The sequence below is a fragment of the Nuphar pumila genome, chromosome 9, assembly GCF_984573655.1.
Source record: "Nuphar pumila chromosome 9, dmNupPumi1.hap1.1, whole genome shotgun sequence".
Lineage (NCBI taxonomy): Eukaryota > Viridiplantae > Streptophyta > Magnoliopsida > Nymphaeales > Nymphaeaceae > Nuphar > Nuphar pumila.
This window is the reverse complement of record NC_143257.1, coordinates 106501689-106512781: the sequence shown is the minus strand read 5'-3', so window position 1 is coordinate 106512781 and position 11093 is coordinate 106501689. Positions and strand designations below refer to the sequence as shown.

The window sequence follows — 11093 nt, the reverse complement described above, 5'->3', positions numbered from 1 at the left end:
AGACAGACAAAGAGCACTATACAAACATTAGAGGATATGCTTAGAGTGTGCTTATTGGATTAGGAAAGAGACTAGGATAGGCATGTGAAGCTTGTAGAGTTCTCGTACAATAACAATTATGATGTCAGTATCGGTATGGCCTTGTACGAGCTCTGTATGGCAGACCATAAAGATCCCCAGTATGCTGGGACGAGGTTAGAGTGAGAGCAGTGGAGTTTTCATAGGTCATCCAGCACTACTCGGACGTGGTGCGGTTGATTCGACAGAGGTTGGTTGCAGCACAGAGCACACAGAAGAGCTATGTCGATCAGTGACGTAGGGAGCTCAGCTTTGATATGGGCGATCACGTGTTCGTACATATTTTTCCTATAAAGAGTGTCTTTTAGTTCAAGAAGAAGGGGAAGTTGAGTCCTCAGTATGTGGGACCCTTCGAGATCCTTGAGCGTGTTGGGGAGACCGCGTACTGGATGACACTTCTTCCTCAGTTCTCGCAGATTCACAATGTCTTTCATGTTTTGATGTTGAGGAAGTATGTACCTGACCCCTCACATATGATCCACTATGAGACGATCGAGGTACAACCTGACTTGATGACAAAGAAAAGACCGGTGGAAATTATGGATCGTCATGAGAGGACATTGCGTATTAGGACGATCTTGTTTGAGAATGTGCGTTGACAGCATCACAGATTGGATGATTGCACCTGGGAGCCTGAGACTGATATGCGTTAGCACTACCTACACTTATTCGGTACGTTCTAATTTCGTGGACGAATTTTTTTTAAGGGGGTAGGGATGCAAAATCGTGTATTTTCGTACTTAGTTGAATTCATAAACTGTTGAAATTTTGGCTAAGTGTTGTAGAAATATAAGTAAAACACTCGACATTAGGATATGATAATTGAGTCTGGGCATAGCCCATGTCTCATAGACAAGACCGAAATGAGCCCATTTAAAAAGTGATAAAAGGTTTTATTTTCAACTTTTAAAATCAAGTGAAATTCAGGCAAAATTCAAGTTAAATTCAGGCAAATTTCAAAGACAAAATTCGAATTATATACCGTTAGATGCACGTCAAACTTCTGAGTTTAATAATATGTTACTTTCTTAATTTTAGGCTATGATTGGCCCAAAAATCACATTTTTTTCTAAAAAGGCCAGACTCAATGGAACCGGGTCTAGATTGGATCAGACTGTATACGATCCATATAATCCAAATTAATATGGATTTAGACTCAGTCCAAGACCCATATTAATTAGGATCTGATCCAGCTCAAAATTCATATAGATTTTGGATATGGATCTTAGATCTAGATCTAGATCCAATGAATTAAAAACTTTAAATTCAATATATAGGTTTAAATTAAAGGATTCTTAAAGTTAAAAAGACTCCGAGAGGGATAAGGCACCCTCTAAAAGTTTTTGGATATTTATTTATTAATAAATAATAATTTTTTTATTAAATATTATTTAATTCTGAATTTCAAAAGTTGCTAAATGGTGGGAACTCTAGAAGAGTCCATAATAGTTATGAGAAAGGCATAAGGTAGGAGAACAAAATAACTCTAATAGAGTTGAAAAAAAATTGAAAAAGTCAACAAGAAGAGTTTTAGGAAATTAGAAAAGAAGAGTTATAGATGTACTCCTATATGAGAAGTCCAATCTCCAGCCCTCTTTTGAAAGAGCTAGAAAGAGGGGGGGGGGGGGTCACCCCCTATAAGTCTTTATATAATAAAAAAAATGGGGGGAAAGAAATAAAGGAAAAGAGAGAGAGAGAGAGAGAGAGAGAGAGAGAGAGAGAGAGAGAGAGAGAGGAGAAATCGTGGGAGTGACAGGAGGAAAAGAAAAGAGAAGAAGAAGGAAGAAGAAAAAGGGAGAAGCCTTCTTCCTCTCCGAATATCCAAAATTTATTTTTTGATCATTCTTCAAGCTTTAAAAAAGGTACAGATATTCTCTCTTGATTCAAATGGGTAGGATTAGCATGGATTAGGTTCATGCAATGTTATTTTTTGGTAGTAAGAAAAGAATAACAGAAGAAAAAAGAAAACTTTTACTTTTATTTGAATATATATATACAATGTTGTAATCTGTTTTTTTTTTATTCTTGACAAATCTAGATTCGAAAATCTGAGATGTTATGGGGTTGCAGTCCTTATATTAAACATGTTGCAAAATTGGGTTCAGTTAATAAATCTGGGTATTTGTTTTTGTGAACCAAATTGCAAATTAGTGCCAAATAAAAATATGTGAACCGTGACATGATACCAATTCGCGAGACTGCAGTGGTATCATATATCCTAAATATTTTTACCTAGGTATATGTGTAGGGAAAATCGGCCAGGGTTACTCTAACCATTAATGATCTGGTTTGGATTAGATCAAATCCAAACCAGACATGACATAGGTCTGTCAACCCGATTCTCCCATACACCGAGTTGTAGTTCGAGGAGTTGGCTGGGTAGACTCCTTATCTATATATATATATATATATATATATATATATATATATATATATAATAGAATTTTCTGTGTTGTCCAAAACAGGTATTGCACAAGGCTCCATTTAAGTATATCAGATTTATTTATGCTAAGTGCTACCAAACATTTTAAATCATCAATAGCCTGAAAAAAGAACCAAAGATACAGATCACCATTGTCAAACCATATCTCATCTCAAAAGGGGGTTTCTTAAAAATTATTAATGTTTGACCTTGGCATGGCCAGAAGCCGGCCACACCCTGTCCGTTCACGCCAATGTCCTTGGTGTTTATTAATGTGTTGGTTTTAGGCGCAGTTTGAAAAGCGAGAAATAAAAAAAAGAGAATTGTCGGGTAGACAAATTCATCAAAAAAATGTTATTGTTGGACATAACAGTATGTTGTCCAGCCCCAGCTGACACAGTCGGCTGGGCAAGACAGTGTGTTGTTCTATTCTAGCCGACTGGTTCAGCTAGGGCTGAGTCCCTATTAAAAAAAATGTAATTATGCATAGGTCTGCCCCGAACTTGCATACATTGCATGTTTAGGATCATGGCCTGATTGACAGAGTTATGTATGTACAGATTTAAAGGTTCATACGTATCCAGATTCACATATATGATGAGATTCATTTGTACGTGTAGATTTACCCATATGTGCAAGTTTATACATAAGTGCAAAATTATAAATATGATCAAAAGTTCATGTTGATATGCATGTTTTGATTTGCATGTTTTATACTCATGAATATGCATGCAAAGATATTTATTGGTTATGCATGATCATGAAATTGAATATCATATTGGCATATATTTACATATCATGAACGCATGAATTATGAAGTTACTTGAATGTTGCATCGACATAGTCATGTGCATACTTGAATGACATGCATGAGATAAAACATGATGTGTTCATATGCATATAAAATTTATTTATGTATGTTCTTAATTTGTGAGTATGAATGTGCATGTGAAAACATGTTGAATGATTGCATAAGTGACATGCTTATTGTGGGTTTTGTATAAAATGCATCAGTGGTCTAATGTGAACCATTGTAGGTCATGTGAGCCATGAGCAGGTGTTGCTCTAAGTCTGTGTTGAATGCATTGCAAATCCATAAAAATCTATTGGTTTTTTAAAATAATTACACTGTTAAATTTTATAATGGGCAAATGTCCCGTGTTGTATTTTGCATGTTGATTTGCAAAATGAAACTTTTGTAAAGAACTCGTCTTTTGATAAAAAAATAAAAGAGATCAAACAGTGTGATTAATGTTTCTTCATAGATGTCCCTTCCATAGTGTGAGAATCTTGTATTTGCAGTTTTGGAGAGCCGTGAGGATGCTAAAACTTTGTATGCAATTGTGCCTTTGAAACAATTAGGTGGTTCACCTCTTGATCACGGTTTTAGGAAAATTTCATCACTTTGTCTTGGGGTGGTGTGTAGACAAATCTGTTGTTATTGATATACTAAGAAAGTGACATTAATGAATGTTGATTTTTCTGGTATCCCGACATTAGATATTGATTTCTAATGTTCTGATGAATTATGTTGATTCCTGATATCGGTTGAGGGTCAAGTATGACACTCGATAATAAAATATAAAATTGTGTGTTAAGTTACAAATAAGAACCTAACTTGAAATCGTGAATTGTTGTGTCTGTTTTTAAGTATCTGCAGGTTTTAATGAAAAGTGAAACTAAAATTGTGTGTAATTAATAGAGACATGCATATAAAAGAAAACTTTGATAAAATATAATAAGTTATTCATGCATCTGTATTGATATCATGCATAATCCTATTTTGCATTAGATCATGCATGTTTACATCTTCTCTTAACTCTGATGTAGTATTATTGCATGATAAATGTTGCTAATGCATGAATGATTATTTTAAATCTTGTAATTATTGTTGCATTTTTTTAAAATATTACATAAATTTGATTTATGTTATTCTTTCCTGTTTGATTATTAGAGGAATTCTTACATGCATGATTTATAGTTTTGACACCGTATTTTTTATGTTTTTCATAGCCTCTGATGCTCACTGATGAGATGAATTGCTATAGAGAGCTACGAGGACAGTGATTAACATTCTACTTTAGGACAGAGGGACTCTCTATTTTGTTTTGCTTTACTTATTGTCTTTGAATTTTATTTATGAATAAAGTGATTTTAGTTTAATAATGATGGTGTAAGATTTTTTTTTTTCAGTTTGGTTGTGGATGTCTTATAACGGCAAGACTCTTTTGCCTCTAGAATTATTTATGTAATTATTTAAAAAAAATATTTCACTTTTTCACGTATGAGTTGGGTTCGTTAACAGTATATATTTCAGTTTGCATTTGGTGAATCATATATATTTCATTCAATTGCTCGTATAATAGCGTTCTTCTGCTTCTCGTTTTCCCCGTTTCTGTGCTTGTGCGAGCCATGGTTGCCATGGCAGCCGTCTGCTCTCCGATCGTCGGAAAGCGATCGTGCCAACAGATTCAAACAGGTGAGAGAAATTGCTTTCCAGCCCGTTCTTTTGGCGATCTTCGATTGAGAGGCGGTGTGATTCACGGCGGGGTTCGGTGCGCAATTGGGGATTCTGCTCGTACGGAAGCTATCCCAGGTTCAACATTTCAACCCAATTGATTGCGCTCTATTTTTCCTATTTGGTTGGTTGTTCTTCTTTGTGCTAATTGTCTGGGATTTTCCCGAACGAGGGAATGTTTGAGCGTGCCCACTTATCCTGAAATGCCCCATGATTGAGGGATTTGGGTTGTGTACACAGCGGGTTCTCCGCTTATCCTGTTTTTCTGACAAGTGGCTGCATCAGGGTGGGTCTTCATGCACCGAATTATCCATGGAAGTAAGATGTGTCCGGATATTTTGTTGCAGAGAAGAATGCAGACTCCCGAAGCTTATCCCACTTTCATGCACAGGTGGGTGCTCACAAACGCCTCCTGAGGCAGTAGCACATCCACTTGTCCAGAGCATGGGATAAGTTGGAGTATAGAATTGTGGAGCACTATTGCCAACTTCTTAATTACCCTATAATGCTGTGTTGGGAATCTACCCCTTTTAAGGGCGGAGAGTAGAGATAGCAGTTCTCCACTTATGGGGTCACAGAGTATTCAAGGATTTCCTAGATATCAAAATGGTTTTTCTGTTTCATTTTTTTACTTTTATGAACTTGAAATCGAGAACCATCTGGCCATCATATCCACATCGAAATTAAAATTGATTTGATTGCTTGCATTTTGATGTTTTGGATGAGTAATACAGATATTATTCATGGAAAAAAACATCTAATTACTTAACCTCCAAAGTGTTGGTTGTATTTTTTGCAGTTCAGTCAAGTATCAATTCTCCTGCATACAGTGTTCCTCTTCTTTCATGCTCAGAGGTATTGTTCGTGTGCATCTTCTTCTGCATCTACAATTTTTTTTTGTTTACTTTCCTTTCCCTTTTTTGTTTTTTATCAACAGTTGTTTGGCAGTAGCATAAATGGTTCATGATATTGCTTCATTCTTCTAGATCAATTCATCCTTTTTGTGATTTCCTCTCTAGTCTTATCGAACACATGATACCTCTGTTCATGTATTTGATCCTTCTAGTTGGCTCTACTGTCTCTCTATTAATTTTCACCATGCAGTGATTATATCTGCAATTTCATATCAATATATGCTTCTTTCGGTGATAGTGATGGTGCAGGTCCTGGTGATAGTGAAGCAGGAAAACCTTTTTGTGACAAACATGAAATTTGTTGGAATTTAACAAGAAAAATGTATCCTTATAAATGGGCGGAATATGGATATCCAGTTGGATTTGGTTCACAAAGTGATTGTGTTTATGCTGTGTTGGATCTTGGCCCAGTTAGTTAATGCAATATTGTGTGTTTTTACACTTAGTTAAATTCAAAGATTTTTGAGATTTTGGCTAATTGTTGTAGAAAAATCGATAAATACTCGATATTAGGTGGCGTCAATTGAATCTGGGCTTGGCCCAGGTCTCATTGACAAGACCTAAACGAGCCAAATAAGATATGATAAAACTTTTAATTTTAACCTTTAAAATCAAGTGAAATTCGGGTTAAATTTAGGCAAAATATGGAGGCAAAATTCAAGTTATATATCGTTAGATGTGCCTCAAAATTTTGCGTTCAACGATATTTTATTTTTCTAAATTCGAGCTACGGTTGGTTCGAAAATCGTATTTTTTCAAAAAATGTCTGCTCGGGTTTGAATTAGATCAGACTGTATCCGATCCATATGATCCAAGTTAATATGGATCTGGACTCAGTCCAAAACCCATATTAATTAGGATCCGATTCAGCTCAAGATCCATATGGATTTTGGATTTGGATCCAAATCCAAAATCCAGGTCCCACGAAATTAAAGCTTTAAATTTAGTATAAAGGTTTAATTTAAGGGAATTTAAAGTTAAAAAGACTTTCTTCGTTATAAAACTTCAAAAAAAAGAAAGAAGGAAAGAAAAAGAGAGAGAGAGAGAGAAGGAGGAACTCCTTCCTCTCTAGTCATCCAAGGTTTTTCGGTCAATTTCAAGCTTCGAAAAGGGTATGGTTCCTCTATCTTGATTCGAATGGGAGATAATAGCTTAAATCAGATTTAGGTGGGGTTTTTGAAGGAAGCCATGAATATGATTCTTTGTTGTGCATGTTCAACCCATGGAAATCGTTATGTGCATGTTTGGTGATAGGTATTTTTGATTTAAATCTTAATTTTGTAATAAGAGCATACCCTATGCATGACTATATATATATATATATATATATATATATATATATATATGTGTGTGTGTGTGTGTGTGTGTGTGGGGGGGGGGGGGGGGGTGTTCGGCCATGTAACGCCCCGAAATTTAATCCAATTTTTTTTTTTTTTAAGGATTTTTTTTTTTTAAAAGCGGAAACAACTAATAATTCTCGGGTTAAGCATTTCAGAACGATACAGGAAGGTAAAAGCAAACCACACCATTTATTTCCACTTTAATAATAATAAAATCCAACATCAGAGTTTTCACATTTAGTCTCAAAACAAAAATCTCAATCTGAAAGTAAGCAGAACCGCCAGGGAACAAATGGATCAAGTCTCGGTCAGCGCCTCATCCCGTATCGCTCATAGAACTACTCTTCTCCTGAAAATAATAGAAATTATATGAATTAGACTACCACGTCTAAGTAGGAAAACTGTAATTATTCTTGCAAGTAGATCATGTGTCAGGTGTGATGTGGGTGTCGTGTTTAAATTTCAGTCTAAACATAAACATATAAGGAATTCGATGCAATAGCAATAATAGACATATATCTGAATAGAAAGGGTAGATTATGTAACAGTGATACTTAAGCACAAAAAGCATTTTATGCAACTTCAATAATTAAGCAAGGTATTAAGCAATTAAGTCAGAACTTACACTAACATGAATAACATCTATATAATATCCATAATATGAGTTCAATTAGCTAATATATGCACAATTTAGGATGCCGTTTCATCATAAGCACTGAATATAAAGCATGTTGAAAGAATATGCAAATGTCTCTTTAATAACTCCAACACAGTGATACCTAATTGTTCTAGCTGATGTTTATCTTTTCTTATCCCACGGGTACACGCGGGCCAAGGCAACCATCTTAGAAGAAAACGTTCGGGGGTATATTATTAAGGGTATTTTATTAACCCGAACATTCTAACTGAGACTGAAATCCCAAGGGAGCGGCCAGTGACCGAGAGAAACTCCCAAAGGCCAAAACCAAAACAGGATGCATCCCTAACTTCTGCAGAAAAACATGGAACTACCACCTAGGACACATTTGGTAGTCCGGGTCCCCCGACTCCGAGGACTAGGGACCAACGAGTCACTTTAGCTCGAAACTAAAAATTATGTCCCCAGAGTTTTGTACCACTTACCCTCTCCAAGGTAAGCCCGAATCTGAGTGAGTAAATCTTTTCATTTAGTTAACCTCTCAGGGTGTAGGGCATTTTTCCCCAAACCCCGCTACTACCACAGTAGTAGATTCCCAACCTTAGTCATTTTACCCAAGTGTATGAATCAACCCCATCAATTTCCATATTGTTTTCATAAACTCACTCAGAGTGCTCCGGTGCCTTTAAACCATTCAAACACAAAAGTTAATATTTAATTTTCTCACTAATATATTTGAATCCAACCACGTACCTACATTAGGTACCTAACCCATATCGCCCATTGAGCAAGGTTTCCCAAACAACAACCCCCCCCCCCCCCCCCCCCCCTAGTAGAAAGGGATAACCATGACTTACTTAATCATTTACCCATTTAGGTTACCACTAGATTATTTTATTTTTGTTCACAATGCTCCAAGGAAAAGAAATTCACATACTCTAAGTACGGGCAATATACAATGTCAATACATAACATTTCCTTGATATGTCTCACTCATTTTCTATATGAAAAGATCAAGGAATTACCTTAAGAATTTAAAACTATCATTGGTGTACAACTGCTACTCTAAGGTAGAAGTTGGAATGTAAGAGAACTTGCAGTTTTATGTGGAATCTAGGCTAAAAATAACAAAGACTGAAAAACCCATTCAGCCTAATTCAGTAATACAAACACAAGAAAGTTCGTGCACAAGAGAAGTGACAACTAGGTATTAATCAGCTAGCATACTGAAATTCTAAAATCCAACATGAACCACTCAGTCATTCTACTGTATCCCACAAGTTAACTAAGTGATGCACAGCACGCTGGGTTACACAGAAATCTAAAAGACAGAACCGGAATTCATTCAGCCGCATGAACTAAACACATTTTTTTTTCAGTTCAGCCATCATACAACATATACATCAAACAATGATTTCAGCCATTCTACTGCATTTTACAGGATTATTAAGTATTAAACCGCATGTCGTATTATGCAGAACCAACAAACAGAAACAGCTACTGGACCTATACCAGACTCAAACATGAAATACATTGGTGATAACGGATCAAGCATCGGCTCTTTTGCATGAAATTACCAGCAGTATCAATTTTGTTACCGGGAATTTTCTAAAAACATAAAACACCAAATTTCCTATTCAACACAAAGGATTTGCACAACCTAGATTCTAAAATTCAAGAAAATATAGTCCCAGCCAAGTCATGCAGTCCCAAAGGTTATATACGACGCTAAATCATAAATTTACAGGAATGTATATATACATATTTATATGGATATATACATATATCAGAAATTTCAGAGGAATGTGTATACCACTGAAATCATAAATTTCAATAAGGTAGATCCACTAAATCATGAAATTCCCAGAGACATACGCAGGTAATAACCCATAAAATAATTTTTTTTTTTTAAAAGGGACAGATCATGATTTCCCCCTAACTGCATAAAAGTCTTTTTTTTTCATAATAATATGAAACCCCCAAATCGCAGATTTGGGGCTTTCGGTTTGGGGTCGACAGACGACCCCAAATTGGGAATCCCCTTGAACCACAATGCACATATACAACTATTTAGGGATTCGAGAATCCCCTGACAGGACTCAGCCAAAATTTTATCCCATTCGCAGTCCCTCACACTTTATTATACGCACTCCCCTCCCTTAAACCAATCGATTTGGGTTTTAGACAACCCGCACCCGACCAAAACCCATGATTAACCGGAAAAACAATCACAAAAACCCTACCATTATCCGGCGAGGGTGTTGCAGCATCCACGAGAGGGGGTCGGTCGGCTTCTCCCGGCAAATGTTTCGAACAACAGGCCCGAGCTCGGAGGCGATTCGAACGAGAGAGAGAGAAAGAAAGAGAGAGAGAGTGGGATTGAGAGAGAAAGAGGTTCGGGGGTCCCCTTTTGTAGGAGGGTGGCCACCCGAAAAGGAAGGAAGCTCCTTCCCCCGGCGGCTGCGATCTCCCCCAACTCCCAGACTCCTTGCGTGTTAGGGTTCCATTGAACCCTAACAGGTGATTTATCGGGGGAGGGGTTTTTCCCCCCCCTTTGTTGTTTTTTTTTTCTTTTTATCGGGTTGCCCCTCCTTTTTAACCCTGTTCCTGTTTTCCCTTTTTACAGGGTGTGGGTCGGGTCCGGGTCCGACCCGCGACCCGCACTCGGGATCCAACCACGTGTTGGATCCGGGTCTTATTTAAAGATGTGGACCCATAGTTGGGTCCAAATCCCACCTAATAATCTATTTATATATATATATATTATTTATTTTCTTATTTACGTATATATAGATATTTAATAGGTTTATATGTATAAGGGTATCACTTAAGTATGGTTCTGGATCCGAAACTTGGATCCGTGCCCAATTCAACCTATTTTACGCATAAAACATTTAAAATTTTTAATGGAAAAATTTGCAGTTATTACATTCTTTCCCCCTTAAAGAAATTTCGTCCTCGAAATTTACCTGTGGTTGCTTACTCGAAAAGGTTGGGGTACTTCTCCCGCATATTAGCCTCCGGTTCCCACGTGCTTTCATCGATGCCATGGTGTTGCCATCTCACCTTGACGAGAGGAATGGTCTTTGATCTCAAGACACGCTCGCTTCGTTCCAATATCTCTACTGGTTTTTCTCCTATCGTTAGGTCTTCCCTTATATCTACGTCCTCATACTGGATGACA

General features: G+C 36.8%; 1 protein-coding gene across 1 annotated transcript in view; it reads left to right on the top strand.

Annotated features, from left to right (window-relative positions):
* The first annotated feature begins 4840 nt into the window (after positions 1 to 4840).
* LOC149828798 (D-amino-acid transaminase, chloroplastic-like) overlaps positions 4841 to 11093 on the top strand; it is an 85882-nt gene continuing 79629 nt past the window's right edge. Inside the window, exons 1-2 of the mRNA XM_090017734.1 lie at positions 4841 to 5096; positions 5818 to 5873. Of these exons, the coding sequence (XP_089873860.1) occupies positions 4913 to 5096; positions 5818 to 5873 (240 nt within the window). The 5' untranslated portion in view covers positions 4841 to 4912. The remainder of the gene's footprint in view (positions 5097 to 5817; positions 5874 to 11093) is intronic.